The sequence below is a fragment of the Artibeus jamaicensis genome, unplaced genomic scaffold (genome assembly GCF_021234435.1).
Source record: "Artibeus jamaicensis isolate MK-2021 breed Jamaican fruit bat unplaced genomic scaffold, CSHL_Jam_final contig_525, whole genome shotgun sequence".
Taxonomy (NCBI): Eukaryota; Metazoa; Chordata; class Mammalia; order Chiroptera; family Phyllostomidae; genus Artibeus; species Artibeus jamaicensis.
The window spans coordinates 6,057,161-6,069,517 of NW_026521874.1; the positions used below are offsets into that span (position 1 = coordinate 6,057,161).

The window sequence follows — 12,357 nt, forward strand, 5'->3', positions numbered from 1 at the left end:
GCTGAAGGCGGAAGGGGGCGGCCCAGGGCCCTCCCAGCAACCCTGCCTCCCACTGGGTCCCCCGCTGGTCGCCGGCCCCTCGCGTGCGCTCTCTGCCGGCACCCAGCCAAGCGCACCAGAGCGCACGGGCCGCAGAGACCAGGGCGCTCCAAGGCTGGGACAGCCAGGTGGGGAGCGGCCCACGGCCATGACGGGCGTGGCCAACGGTTCCTGGTGAGTTGGCATTGGGCTCAGAAAACGTAGGGTGTCCCCTGCCTGCCTTCCCTCCAACACATGCACATCTCCCTGGCCCTTTTCTGCCCACAGCCCCGGGGGAGCTTCCGGAACCCGACCTCCCCGCCCTGTCCGGGAGCAGTATCCGCGGCTGGCGGGAGATGTCGCTAGAGAGAGAGTCGCCTATTCCTTGGGGGTCCGTTCAGATTTGAAGGAGGGGCCTCAAACATCCCTTTCCATCTCTTAGTTTCCAATTAAACCCAGACTGTGCGAGCGGCAGCACCCACGTCACTGGCTGGCACTGCGGGGGAGGAAGCCGCGGCCGGAGGGGGAGGGGAGCAACCACTACAGATGATAAAAGTCATCTACAATTGTTTGAACACTTGCTGTGCTCCAGGCACTGCTCTAAGCGGTTTACAGGCATTATCTCCTTTTCCTCTTCCTCTTCACAATAACTCTGTGCTGTAGGTAGGATTGTACTATTACCCCCACTTTATGGATAAGGAAACAGAGGTTCAGAGGGATTAAAGAAGTCCAGGGAGGTCTTATCGGTCATTGGTTTGCCTAATGAGACAAACCAATGGGTTTGAGTCATGACTCGGGCCCCTTGGTAGCTGTGTGATCTTGAGCAAGTCAGCCTCTCTGAAACTTGACGGTTTTCTCATCTCTTGTAAGGGGACATAGTATCTCTTGCACCAGGTTCTGAGAGAATTAGATGAGATAAAGGAGGTAAGAGGGGAGCAGATACAGGTCTTAAAACAGCCACGGGCACCTGGGAAGCTTCAAAAAGTGTTTGCTATTGTTATAATTATTTTCCTTCAAGGCATAGCTCATATGTCACCTCCTCTGGGAAGTCTTCCAGGATACCCTCCCACCAGAGGTTTTCTTCCCTTTTCACCTGCTCTTTCAGCTCTGGGCTTGTACATTTTTCAAGTTTTAAATGAGATAATATGACCCGAAGGGCCTGTCCCAAGGAGGCACTTACACGCACTATTTCTCCCCGTGAGTTCATTGTTTACCTGCCTGAGAGGTCTTAGGAGGGCTGGTGCCTCACCTGAGTCACTCCAGTCAGCCCAGGGCTGGGCACCAATGGGAAGGCCGTTGCTGAGTGAGCGTGGGAACCAACGCCCAGACTGGTGGGGCCGGGAAGGCCATGTTCAGCAGTAACCCAATGAGCTGCTTCCTACTCTCCCTCCTTGACTTCCCACCCAGCGCTCCAGCCAGGCTCACGAGGGACTGGGATCCCTGGAATTCCATCCCCAGTTGGCCACTGTCTGGTGAGTCCTCCGACTTCCAAAGTCTGGGCCTCAGTAGTCCCATCTGGGAATGGGTCTAGCAGAGCTGGCCCCAAGCCGTAGAAGTACTGTGATATCCTTCAGTTGGGGATAAAGGGTGATATCCAGGGTTGAATCCAGAACAATGGGAGCCCCAAGGGAGTACTTAAAGCCCCCTCCCCCCAACTGTTGTCCTCACCATGGGAAAACGGGTACTTGCTATGTGAGGGCTACTGTAAGACAGGTGTCCGGGCCCTCCTCCCCCAACCCAAGTGGAAGCTTTCGGCTGAACTTTTTTCTTTTCAGATCTTGCAGAGACCTCAGACAGGCTATCCAGCCCCTAGGGACCCCTGATGCAACCTGGGGGGCCCAGTTCTGGGGCCAGCTGGGCTGCCAGCCAAACTGCCACCGCCATATCAGCCCATCTTGCAGAGCCGAGCAGGAAGTCCTATTCCCGGCTCCCCTCCCTGGGCCCCCGGGGGTTTTACGAAGGTTATACACCACCCAGCCAGGTCTCCAGGGAGCCAGCTCTGTTGCCTGTCCAGTATCTGGCATCTGACCGCTACTATGTGCCTGGGGCTGTAGCCAGAATCCCCAAACTTTCCAAATGGCCGGGCCACTTCCTGTTATTGTGAGAAGCTTTGACCCACACTGGCAGGGGGTTTGAGGTCTCCTAGACCAGCTTCTGTCAAGATACTGAAGGGGAAGGGGTGATGCAAAGAAAGCCTGTGACCGGCTGGAGGCCACCCAGCTAGGGGTGGGGGGGGAGGGGGCGTGCTCATGAGCACCCCGGCCTGGCCCGTCCTGTGGGAGGGGTCTCGCCCTTCCCCTGGGATTCTTGTGAGACTTCATTAAGATGGCTACGCAAGGCACCTGGAGTCATTGCTGGCACAGAGTGGGTGCTCAGGAAATGGTGAACCTCCTCCCATCCCTCTTCTGCTGAGATCCTTAAAGACAAACCCATGACCGTCACCAACTCCCCACATAGTCTAGCACCACGCGGTGCCCACTGCCGGTGCTCCATACAAGCCTTAAGCAGGGGGACGTGCTAGGTTGGGAGAGGTGTCAGCATCCGGCCAGCCTGGGGTTGATTCCTGGCACCGACGCTTAAGAGCTACATGTTCTCGGGCAAGTGAGTTATCCCCTCGGTGCCTCAGTGTCCTCATCTGTAAACTGATAATAACGCCCACCTCATAGGCTGCGCGTGAGGGTGAGATGAAATAAATACCAGACATTTAACCCTGTTATACAGCAAGTGCTCAATAAGTGTCATGGCCATTGTGTGATGTCCCGAACCCACCGCCATGCCTGACCCGGAGCCCCGCTTGGTGGCTGAGCTGTGAGCTGATGCTGTGCACCAGGCCCAGCCCTGAATGCCGGGGATGGATGGAGTGGCCACACTTCAGTGACCGGCGCGGCTCCGGATTGCTGAGCTGGGGGAATCTGGGGTTTTGCATCCAACTGATCTCTCAGATCTCTCTCTGGGGTTTTGCATCCAACAGATCTCTCTCTGATAGAGAGATACCAAGATAGGGTTCCTGCATGGGCCCCACTGAGCCCTCCTCTCCATCCGGGATGCTGGGCCTGGGGCCCCAGGAGAGCTCAGAGACATGTGGTAGAGAGGGCTCCACCCCCCACCCCAGAGCAGGGAGCAGGCAGGGGCCTGCTGAGCTGGCTGTGGCCCTGCCCCCCAACTCCATGTTCAGCAATGCCATGTTGGAAGCTAAAACTCAACCGTGGTAGGAGAGTTCCACCATGGAAACTGGCCGGCGCCGAGTTTGTGTAACCACACAGCAGGGGGCACAAGTTTTCCTGGCCACATGGTCCTCCCAGACACTACTTCGGACTTCAACACCCTGGTCCCCACAGAGTTCGCCCATCAGAAAAGCCTCTCTTTTCCTTTGCCGTCCAGCTCCTTGTTTCAGTCCTTCCGGTACAACTGACTACAGACCAGGAGGGGTGGGGAGAAAGAAAACACAGACTGTGTAATGGCAAGGTGGCGGAATACTATATAGCTATTAAAAAGGATCTTCCCAAAGACTATTTCATGCCAGGAAAAATGCTAAAGAATTTTTTCACCAATCCCACACAAATACTGGGAAAAGCATCATATATCCAACCACATATACACCCTGATCCTGATTTTATTTATACATAAAGTGTTCTTTTTTATTTAACAAATGTGTTTGGAGTACCTACTGTGTTCTCGGCAGTGGGGGGACAGTCCCAGCCCTAGCACCGTCCTGCTCTTATGGGTGCGGAGCAGAGGGAGGCAGCAGACAAGAGGGATGGGCGGGGAAGAACACTCTCTGGGCAGGAAATAGGAAGTGGCGTGAAGCTGTAAAGCAGGCCTAGGAGGAGAGCTGGAGGGCTTTCTTTGACATCACCGCATGTACTTCTTCTATAATCAAAAAATAATGTTTGCTCCATCTGGTTTCTGAAGGCGCCGCCGCCCTTGCTTTGCAGCTCGGCTCCCAGCCTCCGGGAAGCCTCCGTGGGTAGCCGGGAAGGCAGCGATGTCAGTCCAGGGCCCCCCACCCCCTGGCACCGCTCTGTGACCTTGGTCTCCTGTCCCTTTGTGGTGCGGTGATTTACATGCTTGTCTTATCTCCTAAATGTCAGGGACGGTATCTGATTCACGCGTGCCTCCCACACCACTTGGCACAGAAGAGAGACTTAACACGCTCTCTGCTGCATTAAACTCGACTCGGTTCCCCTCGAGGGTTGGAATCTGGAATACGATAGCAATCGTATTATTTTTTCCTTCCTTTCTCCCCACGGTGCCTAGGATGGCAGCTTGGTCACTGCCAACCTGCCACCCCCCTTCTCTGTCTTCGCCCCCAAACCAGAAGGCAGACTCTGCTCTGCTGGCTGCACAGACTCGTCCCTGTCTAGGCCTCAGTTTCCCCTCCTGGAAAGTGGCACCATCGCCTCTGAGGCGAAGATGGGAGCGAGGCAGACAAGCCCTGGTCCAGGTCGGGCTAAGAAGCATGTCCTTTGTCTCGGGAACACAAAGCCCCATTTGTAAGCTCGGGGCACGACGAGCCTGGGCAGGGAGCCACGTGGGGCAGGAGGCAGCGGTGAAAGGAGCGGGCAGGGTTTCCAAAACCCCCTCCCGTGGGCCGGCTGCCGAGGAAGCAGGTGGTAAATCCCTTCCTTTCGTGGCCTGAAAACAAGGTGTCTGTCAATGTCAGTCCACACCCCACTTCCTCCTTCCTCAGCTCCACTCCCCAAGTCCTGCCCTCCGCCCCCACTGCACACACACACCCCGGCCTTGGAATGGAGAAGCAGGAAGGGGGAAGCCAACGAAGCCTGAGATCTCGGGGTGGGGGTGGGGGAGAATGGATATTTCCAGAGCCTGTGGGTTTGTGGCCAAGGGCAAGGGCAACTGAGAAGTTTATGTTCTCCTGTCATTCCGAAGCCCCACCTAGCCCAACCCCCAGGGCGTGTGGACAGAGATGAGTGGGGGGCTGGGACCTCAGCCTCAGCTGTGCAGCAGGGGAGCACCGACAGGACCTGGGAGCAGCGCCCCAGTGGCTGGTCCCAGAGCTGGAACCATGCATGGCTCCAGGCCTCTGAAGACAGGTTGTTTGTGTAGGACTGTCTCTCCTGTCCTCTGTGCGATGAACAGTGACAGAGCAGGATGGGTGCAGTGATCTGTATACACAAAAGTGCCAGGGGCCCTCATTTCTCTGCCTCGTGTCCTTGGAGGAGTCACCGTGAACTCTCTCACCTGTCACTTGGAGCACAGGTCTGGCCACTCCTTGGCCCCGGTCAGTCCTGACCTAACCCCTCATCCTTAAATTCTGCACGCCAACCTACAGACCTTTGTTCTCGTCTAGGAGGGGGCCCACCTCTCTGCCTCAGGACCTTTACACATGCTGTTTTCTCTGCTTGGAATACCCTCTGTCTCCTCTAATCACCACTCCTCCTCCTTCAAGTCTGGGTTCACACGTCACTTCCTCAGGAAGGCCTCCCCGTCCCCTCCTTGCACGCTTGACCTCTCTTCCTCACCCTGTCAGATATGATAACATATTTACAGGACTATATGATTCACCCATCCCCTCCCCCCATTATCCTGCAAGCCCCATGAGAGCAGGTCTTGTCTTAGCCACTGCCGCATCCCCGCACAGTGCCAGGCACATAGTAGGTGCTCAATAAACATTTGCAAAAAGGCACCTCTAATACCATAGAAATTGAGAAGGGGAGGATTGCATCCTGACTTCAGGATGATGTCATCCTCGGGGTAGGGAAGGCAGGGAACGGGCCCGAGGAGGGAAGGACCCCGGCAGGGCTCACCTGCACCTGAGGTGGTGCCGTGACGAAGGCCAGTTCTACACCCAGATAGCCTGAGTTCAAATCCCATCATAGACTTGACACCAAAAACACAAGCCGTGATAGCAAAGGTGGCAGATTGGACCTCGCCGAACTTTCCAACATTGCTGTACAAAAGACCACAGGAGGGGATGCAAAGGGAACCTGCAGACCAGGAGAAAACAGCTGTCCGACAAGCATAGAGAAGTCTCGAAACTCAGCCATCGGAGAGAAAAACAAACCACCCAATCAGAGCGCAGACCACAGACGCGAACAGATACTTTGCCGAGGACCCTATGCAGATGGAGATTAAGAACATGCAGAGATGTTCATCATTACCCGTTAAAGAAATCACAACATACCTACATACCAGAATGAACAACACAGGTACATGATCAGAATGTCTTTAAAAAAAATAGCCTCGCTGCCCCACTACTGAGGCTGAGGGGCGGTAGTGAGGACACAGGAAAATCAGGCCACGCCCACATTGCTGGTGGGAATGTAAAATGGTACAGCCACTCTGGAAAGGAGTATGGCAGTTTCTTTTTAAAAAAAAAAACAGAAATAGTAAACGTGCATTTACCACAGGACCCAACAATTGTGCCCTTGGGCCCCTGCTCTACCAGAGAAATGACAGCTTATGTTTACACAAACCCCAGGACCGAATCTTCAAAGGAGCCTTATTCATAATTGCCCCAAGGTGGGAACAATGCAGAGGTCCTTTGACCTGAATGGTTAAACAAACATTGCCCATCCGTTTTATGGAATGCTACTTAGGAATCAAAAAGAACGAACGCAGCCCTGGCTGGTGTGGCTCAGCGGATTGGTGTGGTCTGTGAACTGAAGGGCCATTGGTTCGATGCTCAGTCGGGGCACATGCCTGGGTTGCAGGCTGGTCCCCTGTTGGGGACCAACCTGTGGGAGGCAGCCAGTTGATGTTCCTCTCCCTCTTCCTCCCTCCCTTCCCTTCTCTCCATGTCTCTAAATATAAATAAATAAAATCTTAAAAAAAAAAAAAAAGAACAAACATATATCTAACAACGAGGATGGCTCTCCAGGGGATGAAGCTGAGTTTTAAAAGCCACTGTCAAAAGGTTCTGTGCTACACGATTCCAACTGTGCAACACCCTTGCTGTGACAAAACCACCCAGGGGACAGATGGGTGGCTGCCAGGGGTCAGGAAGGCAGTGGGGAGGGCACTGGTGGCCGCTCGGACAGGGCGGCAGGAGGGATCTTTAAGGGGAAGGCTTCGGATCTTGACTGCGGTGCGCGCAGGAGTCTGCGTGCAATAAACCCACGTAGAACTAAGTACACGGTCCTACAAACGAGTGCGTGTGAAGCCGTGACCTCCGAGTGCGGTCAGTGGATGGTGACCATGCTGATTTCCTGGTCTGATGGCGTCCCATTGTTGCACAAGAGGTCCCCTTGGGGGACGCTGGGTGAGGGAAGGTGGCATCTCTGTTATTTCTTAAACTGCAGGTGAATCTATGATGATCTCAAAATCAAAAAGTACTTCATACAGCTACACACCCACCAGAAGGACTTTTTAAAGCACTGGCAATACCAACTCCTGGAGAGGATGTGGAGAGACCGGAACTCCTCACGCATCGCTAGTGTGAATATCAAAACGGTGAGCCATGCTGCAAGAGAGCTTGCAGGGTTTTTATACAGCTACTCATCCACTTATCCTACAACCCGACCATTGTATTCTGACGTAGCTACACAAGTAAAATGAAAGCATGTATTCACACACAAGAAACAGCACATGAATACAGGCTATCTTTACAATGGCCCAGAACTAGGAATGACCCAACTGGAGAATGAATAAACAAACCACAGTGCACAATGAAATACTACGCAGCGATGAAAAAGAATGTACCTTACTGATACATCAGTGTGAATGGGTTACAAGTGAATATTGCTAGGTGAAAGAAGCCAGACCCAAAAGGCCACGCGGTATGTCATTCTGTTTATGACCCTCTGAAAAAGGTAAATTTATAGGGATAGAGAACAGGTCGGTGGCTGCCAAGGGCTGAGGTGGGGACAAGGGTTGGTTACAAAGGGACGTGAGGACTTCGGGGGTGATGGAAATATTCTGCATCCTGAGTGTGGTGGTGGTTAGGCACGACTTTCTGCATTTGCCAAAACTCACAGAGCTGCATGTGAAAAAATAAATTGTACTTTATGTAAATTATACCTCAATATTTTTTTAAATCAAGATAAAAATTAGATCGTGCATCTTGTAACTTCACATCAATTTATGCAGTCTGTGCGATTGGAAAAAACGGCTCAGAGATAAAATATACATGATTTTAGCTCCGTTTTTTTAATGTGCTCTCATAAAATGCTTAGGAGTGGTCTTAAGCAGTGTAGGTATTACAAGTAACAATAGGGTGTTTTTTTTTTTAAGTAGTGTTGCCTGCAATAAGAAAACACATTTCTAAAGAAAAGAAAATGCATGTCTTTACATGAAAAAAAAAGTAAGTTATTTAAAACAGAAAAAATAAAATGATCAGAAGCAAAGATGGCGCGATGCTCGTGTTAGTTATTTCCGGGTGGAAGACCCGTGAGCATCTGCAGTGTTGCTGTGGGTACTTTTCCCTTACACCCGCCCGCAGTGCTGTTTCCAGGGCTAAACCAGACACTGCAGGTACAGTGCTCCGCACAGTGACTGGCCCGCAGTAATCGCTCAGACCCTGCCTGCTCCTCCTTCGCCCTTGTCCTCCAAATCTGGGTTGTGGGTCTCTCCCAAGCTGGTCTCTAGCCGGCCCCCTTTATCTCCCTAACCAGGCTGGGGGGCTCCGGGAAACGAGGCCAGCAATCGAAACGGACCCTCAAAGGGCTGATACATGGCCGACCCTCAGCACCTTGCCCCGGGATAAATGACCCCACCTGCGACCTGGCGACAGTGAGTGCCCAATAATTTTCTTTAGAGCAGACATGTGGGCATAGAGCTGCATTAGTGAGCCCCCACCCCATTCCCAGCCAGCCAGGAAGAGTCTCCACCAGACACGGGAACCAAGAGGGGTAAATGCGTGGCATATACTCTCCTCTGGCACCCCAAGTTAGACGAAGTGGAAGCCTTCTTGGGAAGGAGCAAAGGCTGCTCCCCTCCCTACAGTCCCTCCCTCTCCCTGGTGGATGCCCCCGGTCTCGGCCTGGCAATGGAATGTTGTGTGGACGGTTGCCTGGGGAACCAGGGCCTGCTAGGTGGCTGCCTCCTGGGAGTACTGAACTCGCTGACGCTGTGGCACTACCCTCCATTAGAGTCCCCCCAGGGCCTCCCAGGCTTCTGCAGAACTCTGGCCAGGTGGAAAGAAAGCCGGAGCAATCGTCGGGAGAATGGCAGCTCTCCGGAAGGAATGCTTGCAACTGGCCTCACAGGAGAAGCCGCCTCCGTGAGTGGCGCTGGGTGGCAGGGAGGGTCAGAGGATGGGCAGGGGTGGGTGGGGTCTCCCACCCTTGGGGTCCTGGCTTCCTCGGACTCTTCATGGTAGGAGACTTGCCCCATTTCACAGACCAGGGGAGGGGGTGGAAGGCTCAAAGGACCAGCGACTTCCCCAAGATCTCTAACGCCCCCCCACCAGCTGACATCCAGCTGAGATTCAATCACTTGAAACTGGGTGGGAAGGAATTAAGCGATGAACCCTTGCTCCCTGTGCCTGCAAACTGCATTTTAAAGGACGAGTGGAAGAAGCTCGTCCCTTGCTTGTTCTGTGTTCAGTAGAGTGACTGTGGGTCCCAACCCACAGCCTTAGCATCTGTCAAATGGCGGGTTTTCCCCTGAACCAGAGCTGGAGAGCCAACAGTTAGTGTGTCCTTTCTGCTCCCTACACAGCCCACGCTGGGGGCCGCCTCCTGGGCCCCTCCCCTGGGGGCCTGGCAGGTGTCTCCATCTCTACTTGGCCACAGCAAGCAGCTGAGCCCCCCCGCCCCCACTCAACCTCCTTCCATCAGCAGCCTCCCCCCCGTTCCTGGTCCTAGGTTCGCCCGAGACTCCTCTCTCAGCCCTTCACCACTCCATCAGCCCCAGCATCTCTGTGTCCCCCATCACTGGCCTCCTGCAGCGGCTCTGCCCCTCCTACTGTTCTTGCCCCCCACAGCAGCGGGCGGGGCTGCCCCTGCTCACCAAGGTCTTTCCCTCGGGGACTTTGCAGTGTCTGTTCCCTTGGCCTAGAATCTGTTCTCTGCAGATATCCTCAGGGCTCGCTATCTCTTCCCCTTGCAGTCTCTGCTCAACTGTCACCTCCTCAGAGAGAACTTCTGAGCAACCCATGGAAGGAGTTTGCACTGTAGCACCCACCAAGTCCTAGCATTATCTTGTATTATTTTTGAGCCTTTCTTTCCCGTGGCCACAGCAGGGCGCCAGCTCCTGCAGGGCCAGCTTCTGTCTGTCCTGTTCTTGGCTGCAGCCCCAGCGCCTAGGATGGTGCCTGGCACTTAGTAGGTGTGCAGTGCAATTTGTTGAATGAATGAAGAATTCAACAACCAGGAGGTGGCTAATGAGGGCATTTCAGGCACTAGGGAGGAGTTGGGGGCCCTGGCCTCCTTCACCCCCACCTCCCCCTTGAGCCCCTCCAGGAAGATCCCAGAGCAGAATCCCGACCACCTCCCGCCATTGCTGAGTCTACTGGAGAAGAAGCAGGAGCTGGCGGATGTGGACCGGGGCCTGCAGGCGCAGAAGGAGGTGAGCCCCCACTGTAGCCCTGGGTGTTCTGGGGGAACCCCAGACAAAAAAATATGTGATGAGCAGAGGATGGGAAATGATGGAGCCAATGTATTAGCTCCAAGCTCTGAGACAAGTCATTGTACCACTCTGAGCCTTGGTTTCTCATCTGTCAAGTGGGGACCAGATGAGATCGGTTGTTAATGCAAATTAGTGTGCACTGAGCTTCCATGTGCAAGGTACTGCACTGGGATCCGGGGGCTCACCATGGTCCCTGCCCTCGTGGGGCTCGCAGTCTAGAGAAGGACACGGGCCAATGTGCAGCTGGTGATGCTACAAGGAGGGAAGAACTGAGAAGGAACTGTAGGAGCCAGAGGAAGCCCCTATTTCCACCTGGGGGTGATCAAGGAGGACTTCCTGGAGGAAGTGATGTCTTAGGTATTGCTGAAGGGTAAGTTGGCTTATTAGTCCAGCAAAGGGGGACAGTGTGAGAAGGAAGAGACAGAGGAAACAGCATGTGCGTGCAAAGACTGGGAGGCAAGGACAAAACAGGGGCGGTCAAGCGGCTGGGAGACAGTGTCAGAGGGGAGAGGCCTGAGGGAAGGGCAAGGACGCCGACGTGAGGGGCTGCAGGAGGGCACTGGGGCTTCACCCGGGTGCATCTGGGCAGAGGCGCAGCGACAAGATCAGGAACAGCAGATGAGAGAATGTAAATGTGAACCTAAAGGTGCTAGAAGCCCGAACCCACAAACACACACCCAGACACCCACGCCTCACACCCCAGGTCTTCCAGACCACCATGGCAGCCCTGAAAGAGCGCAGGGAACAGCTGGAACAGAAGCAGCAGAAGCTAAAGGGGTCCTTTCACCGCTTTGACAAGTTCTTGCAGGTAGGTGGAGCCTGCTGGGGGGAGGAAGGTCACGAGGTCACAAGGTCGCAATTCTATAGGGGCCCACATGTCACTTAAATTTAAAAAATGGGTGTACTGATACAAAGGCAAGTGGTGGGAAACGCATTCCATTGTCTGAAGCACTCAGGATGTTTAAAAACGGTGGCGGGGAGTGAGGGCCCCACATCGGATTCCTACTGAGTTTGGCCCGTGGGCCATCTATTTGCAACCCACGGCTCGATGTGGTGGGGCCAGGTGGAAGTGGCGAGCTCCGCAGGCTCCCAAGTCCTGAGGGTCCTCGCCCCCTCTCCATCCCTCTCCACCCCATCTCTCCAGGATTCCGAGGCCCGGCGCAGCCGCACGCTGCAGAGGGCAGTGGAGGAACGACAGAGGGCCGGCCGCCAGGAGGCAGAGGCGCTGCGGCTTCGGGCCCAGATGGAGGAGCTGCAGCGGGAGCGCGCGCGGCTGCAGCGTCGGCTGCTGCGGCTGGAGCCCTGCGCGCACCTGCTGGAGCAAGTGCTGGATCAGTTGCCCGAGGTGCGTGCCCTGCAAGAAGTTTTGGGGCTCAGGACCACCGTGCAGCGAGCGCTGGATGGCCTCAGGGATGCCTTTGGAATGGTGCACTACTAGAGCGCTGGTTGTGTGCCCCGGAGTTACCACTTACCAAGCACTAACTGTATGTCAGGGGTGCTTTGCTGTTGAATTCTCCCCAAGGCCCAGTGAAGTGGGTCCAAATTATTGTCAACCCCATTTTACACATGGGGAAATCGAACTTCAGAAAGGTAGCACTTATTCAAGGACGCACAGGCAGGCGGGGGTGGGTAAATTCGGCCACTCAATAAATACTAGTTGAATGAGACAATGAATCAACAGTAATCACAGGCAGTGAGTGTAGCTGGGCTTAATGGGTAGGGATGGAGTAAACCCACTTCTGGATCAGGGGCTGTGTGGTGCCATTTCACAGGTGGGCTAACTGAAGAGGTGCTGGAGAGCCAGGTGGT

General features: G+C 54.5%; 1 protein-coding gene across 7 annotated transcripts in view; it reads left to right on the plus strand.

The window, feature by feature from the left end:
• The first annotated feature begins 43 nt into the window (after positions 1–43).
• The window catches only part of CFAP73 (cilia and flagella associated protein 73), an 18,231-nt gene continuing 5,917 nt past the window's right edge, over positions 44–12,357 (plus strand). For 2 of the 7 annotated variants that reach the window (XM_053669906.1, XM_053669903.1), the window contains exons 1-6: positions 44–213; positions 7,281–7,431; positions 9,069–9,199; positions 10,383–10,488; positions 11,252–11,356; positions 11,693–11,893. In XM_053669906.1, coding sequence (XP_053525881.1) covers positions 7,381–7,431; positions 9,069–9,199; positions 10,383–10,488; positions 11,252–11,356; positions 11,693–11,893 — 594 coding nt within the window. In that variant the 5' untranslated portion in view covers positions 44–213; positions 7,281–7,380. Of the gene's footprint in view, positions 214–542; positions 1,491–7,280; positions 7,432–7,597; positions 7,758–8,591; positions 8,710–9,068; positions 9,200–10,382; positions 10,489–11,251; positions 11,357–11,692; positions 11,894–12,357 lie in introns of those variants that run through there. The other 5 variants (XM_053669905.1, XM_053669908.1, XM_053669907.1 and 2 more) reach the window with 5 other exon arrangements.